This window comes from Pterocles gutturalis, unplaced genomic scaffold, assembly GCF_000699245.1.
Source record: "Pterocles gutturalis isolate BGI_N339 unplaced genomic scaffold, ASM69924v1 scaffold12413, whole genome shotgun sequence".
Taxonomy (NCBI): domain Eukaryota; kingdom Metazoa; phylum Chordata; class Aves; order Pterocliformes; family Pteroclidae; genus Pterocles; species Pterocles gutturalis.
The window spans coordinates 1-18,378 of NW_010125693.1; the positions used below are offsets into that span (position 1 = coordinate 1).

Sequence of the window (18,378 nt, forward strand, 5' to 3'; positions counted from 1 at the left end):
CGCCGGGTGACGGGGGGAAGAAAACCGGACCCGCAAACGCCCTGCGGTGTTTAATTGATAAATTGATAGGTCATGGAAGTAACTCGGAGCCGAGCGGGTTCTGCCGGGGGTGCCTGTGCGGAGGGGAGCGGGGTCTGTGTCGTGCCCCTAGGGAGGGAAATCCAGCGAAACTCAGTGTTTCCCTTCGGGGTTTTCCTTCTGCATAGCGCAAGTTTGCTTAGAAAACAAAAGTGTTTCTCCTCCCCCCTTAAATAAAATATAAAGTTGTCACAGGTTCAAAAAAATAAAAAAAAATATAGCTGATTTATTTTTCCTTACTCCTGGAATAAATAGGAAAGATGGGATAAACTTTAACAGGGCCTGTAGCAATAGGAGAAGGAGTAATGGTTTTAAACTAAAAGAGGAGAGGTTCAGACTACATACAAAGGAGAAATATTTTACACTTAGGGTGGTGAAACATTGGAACAAGTTGCCCAGGGAGGTGGTAGATCCCTGGAAACATTCAAGGTCAGGTTGGATGGGGCTCTGGACAACCTGATCTAGTGGAAGCTGTCCCTGCTTACTGCAGGGGGGTTGGACTAGATGACCTCCGTGGTCCCTTCCAACTCAAACTGTTCTGTGATTCTATGAAATTAGTTGTTGCAGTGCTTTGCAGTTCAACTCCAGCCGACTTCCACAATGATTCGAATTAGTTTATTTTAGTTAAGCACATAGGCAGAGGTGATCATAGTGCATCGTGCCTTGCTTGTTTTGCTCCTGGTGTGTCAGAGTCACAGGAACCGCTGTATTAATAGCATAGTGGATGCAGAGAAGGAGTATTATCAAAAGGCTTTGAACGACCTCTTCACGGGAAGGGAAGGAGAGAGTATGTGAGCTTAACTTATTTGTTCTCTGAGATTTCTGTTATGTCTTGATCACCTGTGTGATGTGACTTTGATATTTGAGCATCCTAATATCACTGATACTGTGTTGATTTAAATTGATCAAATGTTCTTTTAATAATTCTAGACAGAACTAGGGAGGTTTTAATTTGTTTTTACTACTTTGCTTTTTTCCTTCTTTCTCTGAAGCTGGAAAATAAAACGAAAGGGAGACTTCAAAAGCAGATTTGTCAAGTTGTTCTGGATCATTTTGAGAAGCAGTACACAACGGAACTGGGAGATACATGGACCAGTGTCAGGTCTGTTGTTTTGGGGAGATGGGGGAGGGAGAGGGGAGAGGTTCTGTTATTTTTTAAGTGCTTCATAAAATAACTTTTAAAAGACTCATGGACTGTAGCAACTGCTTCAGTTTATTTTCAGGTTAGAACTAGCATAAAAGTGTGATATAACAGAAAACTAAAACTTGGAATTTTTTTGTTTTTTCTTTGACGTGATTTTTCTGACATGATGAAGTTTCTGTTCTCCTGTATACATACGCACAGCAAGGAGACAGCCATCTTAGTGTTTTGTGAAAATGTGGTCCAAGAAGCATCCCATTATACTAAACAGCTGCTGCTAGGGGTTTTTTTTTCTACAACTGTATAATATCTTGAGTTACTGGGACAAAGATATTAGGAGAGAAGTACATCCACTGATTTCTTTCATTAGAAGAAATTGAATGTTAACAACATATGCAGAAAAGGTTATGGCTTAATTCAGACCTTGGTCACTAAGCTGACAAAGAACTGTATTGAGAGAAGACGTCATCCCTTCGCTGCTAGCTGGTGGTTGTCGCTCATGGGAAAGCCAGCAGAAGAGCCCTTTCTGGAGAAGTTCAGTCTTCAGCTTATATACTTTTCAGCAAAAGAACAAAAGCAGTTGATTTTGACCAGAAGTGTGTGAGAAGTGCTCCTATGGTCAGTGCCATGTTACTTTGAAGGGAAAGGCAGTTTACGTGATAGGTCTTAGAAACCATGGGATTCCTCTGAGTGCCCTCTTTGGTATAGACTGTCTGGATTTAAAAATAGTTTAACATAAGTGTCTACTTTTTTTTTTTTTTTTTAAAGCATAGATATACAGTACTAGTTTAAGTGAATCCACCTAAAAACTCTTTTAGGTTGGTTCAGTGCATATTTCTCTTTTTAGGCAGGGAATATTCCTGAGGAGTACATTTGAGGCTAAATGAAGAAATGATGAGATAAATTCAAATAGAAAATGGGGGAAATCCATGTAAGAAAGGTCTGAAAAAGTGAACCAAAATATGAACAAGTGTGCTCCTACCATATAAGCACTGGTCTTTGGCTGTCTTCCAGGAATATCTATCAGTTTCAGTTTTTCTGTCCCAATGGTTGCAGAATATAAAAGGAAATATAGAAAAGAATGATTGTAAAAACTGCATTTTACAGTGTTGTCTGGAATAACCATTGCAAACCTGATGTGATTCTTTTCGTTGTGATATTTACAACTAATATTACAGTTGTTCTTTGTCCCTAGGGAAGTACTTTGTAGTCAGAGCATTATGCTTCATAATTTATAACTTCTACAGTAATTTGTTAAAAAATTAGGGAAAATAGATAACATCTCCTTTTAGAAGAAGTTAGTGTTTTAAATGCAATAATTAGAGAAAATGGTGGCTTGATTTCCTATTGAAATTATTTTCCTGCATACTTTACTTAATTGTGTCTAATCAAAAAGATTCCTTTTTGATTGTACCAGAATCATCCAATGATGCGATCATTACTCTCATGTAAGAAAAGGCTTCTTACGCTGTGGAAAGCTTATTTGCCAAGTTAAGTAGCTTTTCCTTTTTTCAATCTAGAGATGTACTCACATGCCCGTTGTACTGGCAGTATGCTGTCCTGCTTAACAAGTTCAGCCAGTCTGCTGAACTGGAGAACACCTTGCATGTGAAGGGATATCATCCTGCTTTTCAAGGACCTTTGCCCTATCTTCCAGCATCACTGAAGTGTTACATCAGGAGAACTCCTGGGAGATTCCCTGCGCAAAAGCACCAGGCTGGTAAACTGAAAGAGTATTATCTGCTGAATGCTGCTTCGCTGTTGCCAGTGCTGGCATTAGAAGTGAAAGATGGGGAAGACGTTTTGGATCTCTGTGCTGCACCAGGGGGTAAATCAGTAGCTATACTGCAGTGTGCTTATCCAGGTAACGTATCGAGGTGCTGTTAGAAGCTGATCCCTGGCTCTCTGCCTAGCCTATTTCACTTGTGCCTGTTTTCTGTACAAGATTTGGATTGGGGGCAAAAAACCAAACAATAGTTTATATTCCAAGTAGTTCCATGCTGTTTAGTACGATTTTTATGAAAAATATTTACCTAAAAGAGGATGAAAAATGCAGTAGTTACTTAAGTATAGGTTACTGCACACTGACAGATGAAAGTGAAGCAGCTCTATGTTTTTCTTGCTCCACTGGTTCCTTTATTGTTACTTCTCAAAAAGTTACTTAAAATCATGTAGATTTGCTGGCACAGGGAGGTAAGTAATCTGCAATCTTAAGAGCACTTTTTTTCTTTTTTTTCTTTCCTCTGCTACCTCTCTGGCCAGTTCTGTGCAAATAGGATAAGTAAATTTAAGTGTACTGATGTAAAACAGAGCATAACAAATTAAATATGCAAAATCTAGGTAGAGGGGAAAAGCCTATCATGAGGAATTGGTTTATATCAGTATTTAAAAAGCTCTGTGTCTCAATCCGTGGATGTTGCTGGAGGACACTAAGATAATCACAGTGTTTAGAAGGCAACAGCAAGCAGCAGCTCAGTTCTTCCAGGCCAGGAAGTTAAAGCGAGCTAGGATTGTTGTTTCCACGCTTGTATGTTAGCTTGGGTAGTAACTGTCTCAAAATGTTCGCAGCACCTTATGTTCTTACTGATGAGTCCATTACTATAGCCACCTGCACCTGTTGATTACAGCTGGTTCTCATTTCCTCTTCTAGAAGAATGAGGTGATGCCACTGAGGTGGATTAAATGTGGATTGCCCTTTCAAAAGGTTTGAAAAAAAAATACTTTTATCCTATGGCTGTTTTTGAAGGTAACCAAATTGTTGCTGATAAAATAAGATATAAGGAGGTTGACTCTTAATATACCTCAGTGAATGCTAAGATGTACTGTATTGTGTGTGGCAAACATGGTCTAGGACAACCTGTGGAGATATGAAAATAGAAATGTTACTAAATTAGAAAACAGGACTAAGAAGAAAAAATATCATGCTGTGTTTCTGGTCTGGGTACAAGCAACAGCAGTGTTTCTTCTGAAGGGGTAGCTACTTTGGATATGTTGTCGAAAGGAAGTGCAACCAAAAGACACTTGTTAAAACACAGCTTAAATTTCAGATAAATAAGGGGTTGGACTGCTTGGCTTAGGAAACACAAAACTGATGTTTTATTTATTTAAAAGGCAATTAATTAATTAATAAGGAGCGTGTACTTAATTTAGACAGTGGCTCAAGGAGCCCAGAAAGGCACTCACTCAGCACTGATCTTTGGATCTGGATCATGTTTAAAGTTTGTTTTGCTGTGGAAGTCTAGCTACAGTAAGTATTTGCTAATAAATAGTTATGGATTCCTCTGCAGGAGCATGTTGAAATTTACTCGGGTTTATAAAAATTCAGTAGTGTTATAAAATGTGCAATAACATAAGCACATACAGTGTAAACTCTATGGCAGTCATGGTAAAGCAGTAGAACTTCTGAAATCAGTGTAAATCCTTGTATTTGTGAAAAAAAAAAAAAAAAAACAACACCAAAACCAAACAACAACAAACAGAAAAAACCAGACTTATTTTAGGGTGTTTACTTCATTTTTTGAATTTTCTAAGGTCAGTTTCACTGTAACGAGTATGATGATTTGAGGTCAAGATGGTTGAAACAGACAATAGAGTCCTTCATTCCGGATCCTTTGATTAACTTAATAACGGTCTCTGAACTGGATGGTAGAGAGATTGGAAATCTTAAGTCTGAATTATATGACAAGGTAACATTATTTACTTACTAGCAAATGATATTTCTGCACTATGCTTCTTTTTCTTCCTATGCTGCTCTCTTTTTTAATTTTCTTTTTTTTTCTTGCCCCTGCAAAAATATCTGATCTATCGAGGGGAATCAAGGTCATGTACAGGATTTGCAGAGCCTCAGGAATCACTTTGTGAATCCTCTAGTGCATTTGTTCACATGTTAGATGATGTTACCCGTTTAGCTTTGGTAGTGAATTCTAAAGACCTTGTAGCTGTGCTCTTTACATGATGTGCAGTTAGGAAGTGGGGGTAACAAGTGAGAGCTATTCAGATAGAGGATAATCCTGGAGCAGTAATTTCTTATTTTGCACCCCCCTGCCATAAAAACATCTCAAGTTATCAATTAGATCATTTCTGCCCCTACAAGGGAAAATAAAAGGGGTATTCTAAGTGTTTGCAAAAGTAAATTGAGGAGATTTTTGACGTACAGTGTCCAGAAAGTGAATATCTTTATTGTGAATTGTCTTATTTGTTGTTATGTGTTGTATAGGTCCTGGTTGATGCTCCCTGTTCAAATGACAGAAGTTGGCTATTCTCTTCTGATATTCAGCAAGCTACACATAGGCTAATACAAAGGAAGGCATTATCCTCTCTACAATTCCAGTTGCTAAGGTGAGAAGTGCAAAGACAAGTTATTAAAGGAACTTTTCATACTTAATAAAAATTACATGGGAGAAAGGTTTTCCCCATTTAGTAAGCAAAATCAGTTTTAACCATGTGAAAGAATGTGAACACTATGTTTCAATTGCTGTTTAGAATAAAGAGTTAATCTAGGTTAATGTGAATATGGAAATTTGTATGGGGTAACACAAGCAGTGAAGCCTAGGTCTTCTACTACCGTACTGCTGCACAGTCCTGTTAACTCACTTATTCACATACATGTCCATTTTCAGGTGGCTCAGAACCAGTCTGGTACTATATCAAAATATTTTCAGTGGACACAGCTGAAGTGGTTTCAGATATATTCCTCAGCTGAAGCAAACACACATATATAATTTTTAGTAGGTTTTTTTTAGCTATATATGAAAATAGTCTAGAAACCTGCCATGCTGGACATTCTTTCCCAAACTTCTTTTGCTGCTGCTGCTGTTCTTCGTTCACAGAGTTATCCCTTACAGTTCTTATTACAGCCTTTTTGATAACTGAGCTGTAAGTCAGGACTGGTTACCAACCATCACTTAGGTCAGTAGTTAATGCTGCTTCAGAATTTGCTTTCTGGGCTGTTTGTGTGAAGAGATTGAGTCTTCTACTGCACATTCTTCCATGCTGCTTGAATTTAATACCCGTTTGACTATTTGTAGCACTGAAAGACTACAGATCATAATTGATAGGGTGAAAAAGTAGAAGAATGTGGGGTTTGGTGGAGAAGCAAGGATTGTTTAAGTACGTCCACCCAATAATCCAAACCGAGGTTCTCATGTATTACACTTTTTCATGATACCGGCCATTGGCTAGCATTTGTGAAGTATTTCAAACCCTACAGTTTTTCTTGTTGTGGGGGAAAAAAAAAAAAGTGACTTTCCAATAATACCGTCTAGACTTGAGTGGTTTTTGCGAAGTAACAGTCATGCCTGAAGTCCATCTGTAAAAGCAAATTGAGGGAAAAATAACATATTATAGAAAAGAAAAAGTTTTTATGGAAAGTTCCCATTGCAGCAGTTCAAGATAGTTTTGCATGACTTCCAGTTGAAAAAAGGACCATCAAAAACCTATGATTTATAACAGAAATATGAGTATCTTATTGCAGTAATGCATCATGTCACCCATTTCTTTTGAAGAAATCAATCACATTTAAAACACTGACCTGTTTCAGTTTTCCCTTTTCAATATTTGACATATAAAATCCAATTTGTGAACCCCTACCAAAAGAAATCATATATCATGCAGAGAAATTTTGAGAATTTGCATAAATCACTCCAGAGTGTAATTCTGAAGTGGAGAACTCCTGACAGCAGGAACCTTGTTTTTTTGTTTTTTTGTTTTTTTTAAAAAAAAGGGATTCCTGTCAGCCCAAATCAGATTTAATTGAATTATTCCTAAATCAAGAAGAGAACTTTGCTTCTGTTGAAAGGATACTTTAATATAGCAACAGCAATAAGAATTAGATTTGTAAGGACAAAATACTTTTCATCTGTTAGTTGCATTAAAAGGATGGTAATTTCAATTCCGTTGCTCAATGTAGGTCTGAGTAGTTCTGTGGATTGACTGATATATTTTTATGAGCACTGGAATATTTTTTGTCTTTTAAAAGATTTTGGAGCATATGAAATAAATGGTTAGGTTGCAGATTTAGAGATTATAAGCTTTATTGGGTAAAATATTTGACATATACTTATTAAATTATACAGGTGGTCACTGTATTTTTATTGATCCTTTTGTCTGATCACTTTAGAATGAATTTCCAATACTAATGACATCTCAGATCCTGTGTGAAAGTGGAAAAAGGAAATTATTAAATGAGACCAGGAAAGACTAAATGATTCATGCAAGTGTTAGAAGTTAGGTGAAACTAAAATTGTGGATGCTGCCCTGTTCAAGCCTTTGTTTTATGCTTAGGCTGCATAATTATAAATAAAAAATTGAATTTGACCCCTGTCTCTGATACTTCCAGTAGTAGTCGGGAAGGGTGAACCTGCATTAGTCCGACTGTACTGCATCTTACATGAGTCTGCTCATACAGAGCTACTTCTGGCTTACCTATTCAGATTACTTCGTCCTTTATGCTTGTGGGTGTTTCTTACCTCGGTTTCTGTATCTGTAAAACAAAAATAAGTATAAAGCTGGATCCCAGCAATTTTGTTGAGAGTAGTGTAATAAATATTGTGTGATTTGAAGATGAAGCTTGATGTATAAGGACCAAGCATTATTTCAGTTTGTCAGTAGCATTAAGTATAACGTGCAAATTGGAAGAGTGAACTGCTAAGGGGAGTTCTATTTTCATTTCTGTCAAGTGACACTCAGGCAGAAACTTTATATTCTCTCTTAGTTAAGGAAGTACTTCACTTGTAATCTTCTAATCTGTTTTTCTGGGTTTAGTCATCTTGGGCCTTGTTTTGTTTTTTATCAGATCAACTTTGCGGGGGGAAGCTGGGGACATCAGAGAGGAATTGAAAGAAGGAAAAGTATTTTTTACAACACAGTGTAATTTATTACATATATAGAGTCTTCAGAGAATGAAGATGTGGAAGAAGTGTTAAAACTGATGCAACAATCTTCCTACTCCATTATGAATAAAATCTGAAAAGTAAATGTGGCATAAATGCTGAACAGCAAATTTTATAAGCAGTGAGGGCACCACTGATTTGAAGGAAATTGAGATTGTAATGATTGTTAATACCAGAACCAAAGCATCCCTGCTGAGTGCTATAATCCAAGAACACACTGCAAATCTTCTTATTATTTGGAGTGTTCATGCAGAAAATAAATTGCAAAGTAAGGAAGGAACGTTCATTTCCTGATACTGAACACTAGTGCAAAATGCAGTGGTTCCTGTGAGTGAATTTACCAGTGTTATCAGTTCTCAGGTAGAAATTAAATTTTGAGTTAAGCTCAAGTGCATAATAACTGAGTGGTGAAACTGTTGCAGATGTTGTAATTATTCATAGACCAGTTACTGCAGCTGAAAGAAACTGTGTTAGGGTTCAGATGAAAAAAAATCCAGGATATCATTTAGAAAATGTACCAAAGGCATTCAAACTACTGTAATTCTTCTATACACAACATCTCTCAATAATTAAACAGCTCTAATTGGTGTTTAATAGAGTTCTGGTCCACAGGAGCTCAGACTAACTTTAAAAGACATATTGGCTGACTTTCATTTTTTACCTTTTTTTCTCCCTAGCAGTTAGCTACAAGGAAGACTGTTTTGAATACTGAATTGGGGGAATTTAGGGTGCATGAGAATTTTGAAGCGTGCTTTGGATTACTGGTGGCAAAATAAGCCATACAAAATGCTCTTTTTCGTAGCTGACCTCTTTCGAGTTGTATGCATTCTCAGAACTCAGGATGGAGCATTGGATTGGGGTGCAGAAATACAGAAAACTCTATTCTTAGTTAATCAAAGGTTTCAATCCCTGTTGTGCTTGTAAATATAATGATTTTAAGGAACTGTATCTGTTTCTGTGTAACATACATCTCTTCTCTTACAAACCCTATGCAAGTGGAGTGTAATGCTGAGATAAAATTAATATTACCCTCTGTACAAAGAACTTATTTTCTTTGGATATCGATCATAACATGGTATTTGAAATTGCTGATCTTTTTCAAGAAAAGGTTTCCAGAAGTTTTGGGTTGTGGTTTTGTTTTGTTTTGTTTTTTTCTTTCTCATTGAATAGTTTGTGAGGTAGGAGAGCTGTGCACATGCTTTTACTTGGAAGGAGAAATAAAAAAACCTCAACCCAAATATTCTGAACCTATTTTTTCTGAATTCAAGGGTGCTTAAACCATTAGTTAATGTCATATATAAGTAACCAGGTGCTGCACGAGCAGCTTTATAGAGCTTTTGGTCTGTGTTTCTCTCGGTGCTTCAGTCCCAGACTTTACTGGAGCAGAGACCGCTGATCATGCAGCCACTTTGCATGGTGGTTTACCAGTCTGCACAGTTTGGAAGTAAAATGAGATTGACACTTTCCCTTAAGTCATCAGGTAGAACAGGCAACCCAGGTCTCTGAAGGCTAATTTACAAGCCACAGGACCCACTTTATTTTCATGGCAGCAGAAGGGGAGAGGTGAGCTGAGGAAGGAAGTGACGTGGATGTCACTTTCTGTGGAGAAGGGAAAGAAGGCATGTAGGAAAGTCAGAAAATTGCGTTGAGGATTGCTTCATGGTGCTGTTCTTCAGCTCTTTCCTGGAATTTTTCCTTTTGCCCCTCTGTAGCAGACCATTTAATCCATTTGTTTTCCATAACAGTTGTCAATTAGCTCCACTGGGAATTTTTTTGGAATTGCAGCTGTTTGACCAACAAATCTTCTAAGGGTTGTGTGAGTGATTCCTTCTTTAACCACTTTCCAGCTTGGAAAAGCTGAATGGTTTATATAGACTGCTGGCCCCAGGCTCCAAACTGGCTGTAGTCTTCCAGGTGTCTTACTAGGCAAACTGTGTTTCCTCTCTGTGTATCTGTGCCCCCTGGATGAAAATGGTTAGATAGCTGCTGATAGGACAGGGTGCTTTTATTTTTTGTTTTAGTTTCATATGCTTAAAGGTGGCATGTTTGTGCTGGGCCATTTCCTGAAACACTGTTACATTGCTGGAGGTATTGAGTAATTTTACTGATTTTTTTTAGACTCATGGTTGGTTTGAATTTCTTCACAAAGAGTGAGTGCCATGGCCATTGTTGTGGCTCAGTTTTGTCTTCCATCAGAGATGTTAAAATAAATGGTTTCTGATTTTAAGTACTGCTTGGTTCCTTGAGCCTTTGGCAGTGCCCTGTGAGTAACTTATGGATCAAGTCCCTTATGATATGTTGCAAAACAAAGTTTATTGAATTAATAAAGGCACAAAAAACCAAAGAAGCTACCCAGCAGCTAGGTAGCTGTTTTGGGATCATAGATTTGAATTCAGACACAAATTTTGCTTTAATTTCACCTTCAGTCCTTTCTGCATCTATGTGTGGTTCATAAGCTGTAATGCAAAATGCTAATGCCAAAGCTGCGTGGCAAAGTCTGTAGGGCTTCAAAGGTCTTTTGTTCTTTTTTCTCTAGCTGAGAAGGTTCTGCTTCAGTTTTAGGTGTTTTTCTTCTTGCAAATAATACATTTAAGTTGGGAGAAGGGATGGACCTCTGAGAGTGTGTAAGGTAAGAAGGTAATTCTGGGATGACTAAAACAATGGGAGGATTAAAGGTTTGTCACAGCAGAAGTGGACTACCTCTGGCTGCTAGAAATGGCCTCATTGTTAGTGATACTGAGCATGTGGAAACCCGGGACATGAGTGTGCAAGGCAGCTGCAACACTGAGAGTGGAAGCAAATTCTTGAGCATTGTGTTGGCACTTGTGGCTCTTAAATCTGAGAACGGCAAATAAACCAATCTTTTACCATTACAAGCTCACTGCAGTTCTGGTATTGCGAAGGATATGTCATAGCTCTGTGTTAACAGGATGAGTGCTTCAGAGTCCATGGATTAGAGGAGAAAGCTCAATAATATTAAACTGAAGGTTCAGTCATTGCTTTAGAAGAATATAAAATTGTTTGCTATAGAGATGTTATTTATTAGAATTTTCGGGACAAATTTTGGCTAGAGCAGAACAGGGTGGGTTTTTTGGGTTTGTGGTATTTGGGTTTTGTGTTTTGGGTTTCTTTGTGTGTGTGCGTGTGTGTCTGTGTCTGCGTCTGCTTTTATTTATAGCTCAATCTAATGCTGAAAAAAAGCAGTTCGTGTCGTGTTTATCCTGTTGCTACCATCTTAATTTTGAACAGCAATTCTGAACAGCTACAGCACAGTAGCAAAGCTTACTTAGAGAGGAGCAGAGAGAGTGCATGCTTGGGGTATGGAGAGAATACTTGAACTAGTGTCTCCGTCTCCTGTGGACCTCTGTCACCACCCATCACAAAGTGTGATATAAAAATATCAATGTTAAAAATAGGTATTTTAACACAGGAGGAATTTCCTTATCATTTTGACTTAGTTTGTAAGCAAACAAAACCTTTAACATGCAGGCAACGTTACCACCATGTATCTGGACTCTTGTAGGAGGAAGAAGGAAATGTGTAATATCTGTAGTCTATAAAAATAATGGTATTGAGGATACAAGCAAATGCATCTTAGATACTTTGTTTCTTGAATACCTTAGAAAAGGGTTGGCAGTGTTTATTCTGATCAGACATTATCTTGCATATTGAGCAGAAATATATCCCAGTTGCCAAAAGATGGCACTGTTGAAGCGTTGTATTATTTTAAAATTGCCCTAAAATTATTTCTACTCTTTTTTCCTTTAATACTCAAAGTGGTTGAACGATTAACATAATTAATACTGACCCTTCCAGTGGCATGCAACTTAAACCCAAGCACAGGAGGAGTAGGCTGGATGTGCAGGTGTTAGCTATACTATGAAATGTGTATTTATTGTCTGCCTGGTTTTGAAGGGATGTTTGAGACACCAAGACTTTTAGAATTAATAAAGTGTCAGTCTATCATGTTTTATTTTCTGTAAGTGTGAAAAATCCTCTTTCTGGGTTCTTCCTACCTATGTTGTAGTTACATGTAAGAGTTTTTTGGTTTTAGAGTTGTCATGTGGCTCTCGAGTGGTCTTTTTTCCCCCTGAGATATTAAATAATAATACTGTACTGTTTTCCCTAATTTATTGTTAGCATCTTCTCCATTGTTAGATTTAAAGAAAATCTTGAAAAATAACTAAATAAAACTGCCTTAAAATAATACATTTATTTTAAAAATCTTACCCAGTACTCCTGTAATATGAGGGGTTAGGAAAGAGTACTCTAATGCATCCTCTCTACATCTGACTTCCATAGTACAATATGTGCCATTGAACCTGTATCTGAAGACACTTGATGCCAAAATATAAATCATTGCTAATACTTTTTGGGTTTGGGGTTGGGTTTTTTTGGTAAAACCTCATTTAGAATGAGAAGGGGAACAATCTGTGTGTATTAAATTGTTTTAGAGTATTTTCTGAATGGGCTGGACATCAGCCACACTTTTGTTTGGATTACAGATGTGTTTTGAATGTATGTGCTGGAAAGATTTAAGAGTGGATTCGGTGGCTACAAAGTGATAATATCAGTTTAAAGCAAGTGTGGAGAAGCATCAGGCAGGTTTCTAGAGAATGCTGTGCCAGTGAATCTCACCCTGTCCTGCAGTTTTCCAGCTATTGTAGTTCCAAGCTACAAATGATATGAAAATATCGTTAAAATTTTGGACTATTTGATATCACTAAGATCTCCTAAACTGTGATGTGCTAATACATACTAAAGTTGCGTTCAGAACCCCAGAAAAGAGCAGACTCTTTTTTTCTTTAGTTTATCATGTATGTCATCTTGTAAAAAAAGTGCAATAATGTAGTTTCTTCCTTAGCATACTGTTTTATGTCATCTCCTGGAAGAACTAACCTCCTATTTACAGGCCTTACGTGGTAAATAAGGCATATTAATGGATTGTCGTGCATTTCACCAGTTTTAATCTTTTCTGCTATGCCTTGACTATCTTATGGTGCTAAAACAATAACTTCACACTTCTGCAGTGGTGTCATATGGTACCATGCAACATAAAAGCTGGAGTTATACATATCAGCTGCCAACAGTGGTGCTTTTTCTTTAGGATCTTGATTGCAAGTACTAAAGGGTTGTCATGTCACTAAACCAAAAATTATTGTAGGGAAAAAAATCATGAGGCTCCAGGAAAAGTTCCCTGTGCTTTTAATGTGTATTCTTATGTTTCTCCATATGAAGCTCAAAGCTTTGCAGTATTAGTGCGTCTAACATGTAAAATTCATTATGGTAAATCTGTATAGCTGAATTTAAAATTATGACATTAAGTATAACTAGATCTAGTGTAAACTGAAAGTTTTAGTTCCTTGATAAACATGAAGGTCATCTGTACTACTAAGAGAAAAATAGGTGCAGATTAATGCCTTCAAGTAATGTATTTTATTTTTAGACAATGCATTATAATAAGCGGAAGGTGAAAAAATATTTTAGGGTCTTCTGCCCTAGCATCTTTTTTAATCATTCTAGATTTGGAGCCCATTTTTGGAAATTACAAAGTATCTTATAACAGGCACCAAATCCCTTCAGCTGAGAGTCAAGCTTTATGTAAGGCTTTGGGGGATAATCAAGATGCATAATGTAAGAGGGGTCTTACATTCTTAAATGGTGGAGTCATAGTAGCAGTGGTGGGTTCTGCTAGATGTCTCTAAGTTATGACCCGGCTCTGACCTATCCCCTGGATAAGCTTGTTTCCCTCCACTGATGATAGAGGAAGACTAATTTCTTAGATTTATTTGAATAAATTATCTTACAAATGAATTCTCTGTAATGCTGGTGACAAGTGGACTGAACTCCCTGAATCCTCTTAGCCCAACACAGTATCACCCTGTGACTTTGAGCCCAGCACTTCTTCACTTTGAATTGTGCAGCTCAGTGCAGGTTTATCAAAAGCCAAGCACAGCTTAATCGGGGATGGTGGTTGGTTGACTTTGAACACAGACACTGAAACAACTGTTGCTGAACTTGACAAGATGGATAGATACATTGATTAACCTTGCAGTGTAAAGTAATCCTCCTTAGATATTTTAATTCATGACTTAGGTGCGGAATAAAGATAACTGCACTCAGCAGCCTGACCTTTTTGGGTCATGAGCCAGTGCAGATTCCCAAGATAAGGAGGCTTAGAGTTAGAGGGGTTTTGATGTGGGATTTTCAGGATTTTGTTCAGAAGCCTGTGTTGCTTTTCCTCTGAATCACTGCCCCAGTGACCTAGTTGTTGGAGCATGGTGCCTTTGAAAGTGTTGACTTGAATGGTTGTTACTTTATATATGGTAAGAAAAGGACACTTAGCAAGTGTCCAGGCTCTTAACCCTGTAAGGTCTAGCTATATTGACTTTTTTGGTATTTACCTTTACTTTTTGCCTTTTCCACTTTTACGTGGTAAAAATATTTTCCATTTGTTTAAATGTTCATGTAGTATCCATCTTACATGTAGGAAAGCAGTTGCCATTATCTGCTTCTGTGGGTGAAGTTATAGGTATGTTAAAGTACATCTTGATGGTCACACAAAAATTGCTTTCACATTTCCAAGCTAACTAGCTGCCCTCTCATGAAAGTATGCATGCAAAAGATGTAGCTGGAGGGGGAAATGCTATGAAAAAGAATAAAGTAGATGGTTTCTTATAATACTGTGAAGATCCACTCAACTTTGAGAGACCAGCCCTCTTCTCTTTAAGTTCTAATGTGAAAGCTAGAAAGCAAGCAACTCTTACAGGTGGGAAGAAACACTTTTTTGTTTTCCAGAACTGGTGTGAGGCCAAGAAGATGGGAAAAAATTGTACAGTTCTCTTGCTGGCTTGTTGTTCATGAGAAGGGAAGGTTGTACAGTCCTGCTCCACTTTACGATAGTTGCCATCTGTTACACCTGCATGCACTGTTGTTGCTCAGACAGGCCAGAGAGCAGCAGCACAAGGCCTGCCCTATTAAGTAGGACAGCTGCAGCCACAGCAGGATGCCTGCAAACAAGGAAGGTGGCTGGAGAGACAGTGGAGACAGCTTAGGGCCTCAGCTCCAGTACTGGTGCTTCTGTAGTCTGCTAAGGAGTATGTGTGTGTTGGAACGTGGAGAGGAAGAAGGGTGAATAGAGCTGGGCAATTCAAATGCATACTGGTAACTGCAGAATTTTAGAAAACAGGAACTGGAAGGGACATTAGGATGACACCTGCTCTCTTTCACTGTCTCAAGGTGGCGTTGTAAATGCTATCCCATATCATACTGTGTCTAAAACATTTTTTCAGACTCTAAAAAGCTACTTAGAGGTCTGAGATAAGCTTGCAGTTTCGTGATAGCTTTAGCTAATTTTGGAAGTAGCCTAGCATGAGTCTATTCAGTTTAAGGTTCAGTATTCAGACTACCTAAGTACTTGGTAGCCTGTTCTTTGCCTGTAACAGGCTGAACTTGAACTGCTCACTCAGGCTTTATCTGCTAGCGGTCTGCTCACTTTCCATCTTTTTACTGAAGACTGGTACAGCAAAGGTATTAAACACTAGTTTTTCCTGGTACAGCAAAGGTATTAAAAACTAGTTTTTCTTTGAGCATCATCTCTTGAGAGAGCTCTACTCTCTTACGCTCGCTAGCTAAAATTGGAGTAGTATGGACTCCAGTAAAGTATGTACTTGGCTTGCTGATTAACATAACCAAGACTCATAGAAGAAATGAGCAAGATAATGTGTACACTCTTCAGAGAAAGAGTTTGGGTATAATATGCAGGAGTTTTCACCTGGGAAGGTGAGCAGAATATCTGTCTGAAACAGTAATTTGTCCTGGTGTTTCCTTATTATTTTGGACAGGACTTTCAGAGTAGCTTTGATCTGTGATCTGCTTTGATCCTGCTTGTGGTGAGGCTTTTCTTTATTGATTCTTTTCCTGAAAAGGCCCAATCCTGTTAAAAGGACTTGTCTTTTCCCCCTTGTATTTTCTTCTTTCCTTTCTCAGCTGTTTTTATCGTAATGTCACCCTTAGCAAGTCCTGAGCTTGTCTCTGGAGGAATTGCTGTTTCAGTGGGATTGTGTTTGTTATCTGGACTTGGAATCAGGCTCACTGCATTTGGTGGCTGCTCACCTTACCAGGTTTGAGGATATGGGTTTGTTGTGGTTTTTTTAATTTTTATTTTTCCCTGTAGATTTTTGGGGGGTGGAGGAGGTGTCAATACGGTATTGTCAGTAATAGCTACCAAAGATTATTCAGCATCTTGCCATACAGCATGACTGCGCATGACACTGTGCTCCGCAAGTCCATGCTTCCAGTGCCTGCCCTGCCCTTGTGCACCTGCTAAATTCCCAGTGGCACACTTGCAGTCCCCTGAGTTCCTACCTTGTTGTCTCTCTGATATTCACAAGCTGAGTAACAGCATTCACCTGATCAGATTCTCTTGTTTTTAAACAAAAGAAGTTTTGTTTAGGGAACAACTATATTTTAATGTGGTGTTTACTTCAGATTTACAGATTGGTAGGTGAAGGGCACATAAACAAACCGTATGATACAATGAGTCATATTTCCTTAGGAAATCAGGTTGAAAAGTAGTGGCTCAGTGAAACCCCCGAGTCCTCTTACGTGCTGAATAAGTTGCAGAATTTGCAGAAGTTTGTAAAATTACAGCCCAGTAATTAGTTCAGGCTATTACTGCAGCTGTACGTTCTGATATTTGTTCACACAAGCAGCTAGCTAAGTATCTTAACTAGCACTTTTGACATGGAGTAACCCATTTTGTATGCACAATTGCAGCATTTTCACAGTTGTGCTGCGCATATAAATCTTTGAAGTGTATTCTGCAACTCTGAATGGATGCCACTTTCTACTTGTCACTGTTGTGTAAAAGAAACAAACCACCTCCAGTTAACTGAGAATACATTAATAAATGAGAAAGCAGAAATGTGCTGCCGGTGGTTTCCTGAACTGTCAATTATATACTGTTAAGATGTTTTCATGATGTTATTTTCCTCATATTTATTTATATCTATTTATAACTCTAGATTTATAAGTCTCTACACTACCTGCAGTATGTCACTTATGTTGAATTTTTTTTTTCGTTATTTGCAGGTCTGCTATTAAAGCATTGCGTCCTGGTGGATTATTGGTCTATTCTACATGCACTCTCTCAAAGGCAGAAAATAGCGATGTGATAAATCTAGTTCTGAACTCCTACAGTAATGTTGTGCCTGTAGACATAAGTGAAATGGCCAAAGCTGTTTCTCAGGAATTCACTTTTCTCAGTGGTTTGCAACAGCATGAGCTGCTGGTTCTCCCAGAGAAAGGGAGAGCTTGGGGTCCAATGTATGTAGCTAAATTAAAGAAAATGTCGTCCATCTGATCATGCCTGTTAGTTTTTTATAAGGGATATGTGATAGCATATTTGTATATGAACATGTCCAACGTATGTGAATTTAGAGCATTGCAGTTTTGTATCAGCTGCTGCCTACTAAACAGGAAGCTAGGCACTTAGTTTAGCTTACAATACAGAATGTGTCTTCTGCTGTGGACTTGTGGGCCTCTATGAAGTCCTTATGAAGTCAAGGGAGCTTTGCATTATTTTCAAGGTGATGCTCTTAAATGTATTTTTATCCTAGAATAGAGGCCTAATGTGATGAGGTTTTGCATGGCTTTTGTTTCTGTGTTTTTTTAATTACTAATTTGGTTTTAATATAGTATATTTTAAAATAAAAGGTTTCAGTGGTTTGAAGTCATGGAATTCCATTCTCTCTCAAACGTGTCTGGAAATCTGTTTTCCCATACAAACTGATTTGTATGCAGAGTCTGTCATCTTAAGCGCTGACTGTTCCAAGCATTGGCAAAACAGGTTTTGTATTTGCTAAGTTGTTTACTGGTTAAAAACTGTATTTTGTTTACACTTGCAAAGGTCAGCAGCTAGATCAACACTGGTTATCAACACTGGTATTTTCGAGCTTGCAAAAATATAAATTGAGAGAGTAAATTACGTTGAAATGTCCTTAAAACAGTAGATTTAGATGTGTTTAGCTTTGGTATTCAGTTTGTGGCATAATGCAGTGTATCCAGCAGACTCTGGAGCATATATTTGAAACAGAAGCAGATTGATGAATAACTGCAATAATGGCACAATATTCAGAGAGTTTTGCTACGTAAGTACAGTCATGATGAGGAAAACCGACAAGCTGGAGAAGTGGCTTGTCCACTAAGTTAAGAAATGTTACGTGAATTCGTGATGTCATATCTGTGGTTTGTAAAGAAGGAGAGTCC

The 18,378-nt window shown here is 37.9% G+C and overlaps 1 protein-coding gene across 1 annotated transcript; it reads left to right on the forward strand.

Moving 5' to 3' along the window:
• Positions 1–1,061: 1,061 nt before the first annotated feature.
• On the forward strand, positions 1,062–17,503 carry NSUN3 (NOP2/Sun domain family, member 3; the record flags this gene model as incomplete). The annotated part of the gene is made up of 5 exons (XM_010078673.1): positions 1,062–1,180; positions 2,740–3,083; positions 4,751–4,905; positions 5,436–5,557; positions 17,203–17,503. Coding segments are annotated over 5 exons (1,011 nt in total), but the record flags the coding sequence as incomplete, so codon positions are not given.
• Between the last annotated feature and the right edge of the window lie 875 nt (positions 17,504–18,378).